General features: G+C 29.3%; 1 protein-coding gene across 6 annotated transcripts in view; it reads right to left on the bottom strand.

Moving 5' to 3' along the window:
• LOC106457803 (microtubule-actin cross-linking factor 1-like) overlaps window positions 1-1811 on the bottom strand; it is a 248974-nt gene that overhangs the window by 143571 nt on the left and 103592 nt on the right. For all 6 annotated transcript variants that reach the window (XM_022383849.1, XM_022383850.1, XM_022383853.1 and 3 more), the window contains exon 3: window positions 424-441. In XM_022383849.1, the coding sequence (XP_022239557.1) occupies window positions 424-441 (18 nt within the window). The remainder of the gene's footprint in view (window positions 1-423; window positions 442-1811) is intronic.

Genomic DNA, 1811 nt, shown 5'->3' with positions numbered 1-1811 from the left:
TCACTGTCAGATTCTCTTTTGTGTTATTTGTAATTAGTTGCACATTAAATAAACCTCACTGTCAGATTCTCTTTTGTGTTATTTGTAATTAGTTGCACATTAAATTTTAATCATTAAACTTCATTTCAATGTATAAGAATTACATTTATAAATGGCAAACGCTTTTGTTTTTTATTTTTCCTTTCTTAATATGTTTCCATACCTTTACTTTACTGTGTTGTAATGTTTCATACTCTTCGTGTTATTATAAAATTAACACAAATGACCTGAGATTCATGTTTCAATGATAATGATGCAAAAAACACATTCAAAAATGAACAAATTGTTTTGCTTAATAAGGATAAAATTCACATAAAGGTGCGTGCTCCATAGAATAATTCACTTATCGAAAAATTAATAAATAAAAATAAAATTCACACTAACCTCCACATATCTCCAGTGCTGGTGTAGAAATAACATGGAAGAAAAAAATATGTGAGTGCTGTGCTCTGTGACAAAAATTTTCATTACACACAAACTACCAACGTTAACAGTAAATTTCAACCAAATTCAAGATCATTATTTTGAATATTCAAAACAAAATAAAATTTATATACACTCTAATAACATACACTGAAACAAAACCAATTACACAAGTTATAACACAAACAGTACCAAAGAAAACCATTTACACATAATTACAGCATATATTGCAGAAAACAAAACTTAGGCCCAATATATATTAAACAAAAGCACCATATAATAATAATAATACGTAAAGAATATATAAAACAAAAAACTCAAATAAGGTTACAAAAATATTAATTCGGTGTTTTTTAAACCTTTACAACATTGTATTTGTTACATATGAATGTCAGATACACCATTCACGAATAAAAACAATTATACATTAAAAAGTATCACTTATAAAACAGTGCAATTGTTTGATGTAAATAATAATTTCTGTCATATATATAACAGAAATATCCTAGATTATTTTAACTGTAACGTTTAAAACTCTTGACAGATTATGTTATTACTGAATAAATCTAATTATTTAATAAACAGTTGAAATAAACCATAAAAAATTAACACAAAACAAAAACACTGACATGTTATACGAATTAGTAGTTTTTGGCATTATTGTTGAATATTTTTCTATATTGATTTTTTATGTCGTGCTCAGGTTTATAAATCACGAATGACAACACATACTAATGTTTTATATATCTACCACCTGAGGCTGAACTTATGAGAAAGTCTGAGGTGCATCTGGCGAGTAGGCGATGTCAAAGTCAAACATTACGAGGACCCATTCAAGTTTTTTATGTCAAGCTACAGAGTTTAAAGAGACTGCATTATAATTATTAGATTACATCAGCAGATATTTGCCATGGTGGAATCTTTTGTTCGCGTTAAGACAAGTCTTTCCCAGTTCGATTCCTATATATTTTTCAAAGTAACAAGGCTATAATATCTTTCAGCAATTGTTTACTATTTACAATAAATACAAACATTATCTCAGTGTACAAAACATGTTAGTCTACGCCTTCACACACTAGACATATTTTAATTACAACGAAAGTTCATTCTGCACAATCTTCTATACTATTATTCTGCTTGTTTGTATGTACGACCGTTATGCTTTCTGACCGAGAACCTGCTGCATAAGCATGCGTAGTTAGAATGTTTCCCTAAGAAAAACCGCGCATGCGCATTATTCACTCGACGACAAACAGTCTGGTTGCGGCAGAGAGCTGCAAAGCTCAGTGATCAAGTTACCACAATTGCTGTATGGAACAAAAAGTAACAATAAAAGGGGAATGTAAATA

The sequence above is a fragment of the Limulus polyphemus genome, unplaced genomic scaffold (genome assembly GCF_000517525.1).
Source record: "Limulus polyphemus unplaced genomic scaffold, Limulus_polyphemus-2.1.2 Scaffold375, whole genome shotgun sequence".
Lineage (NCBI taxonomy): Eukaryota > Metazoa > Arthropoda > Merostomata > Xiphosura > Limulidae > Limulus > Limulus polyphemus.
This window is presented reverse-complemented; position numbering and strand designations above follow the sequence as displayed.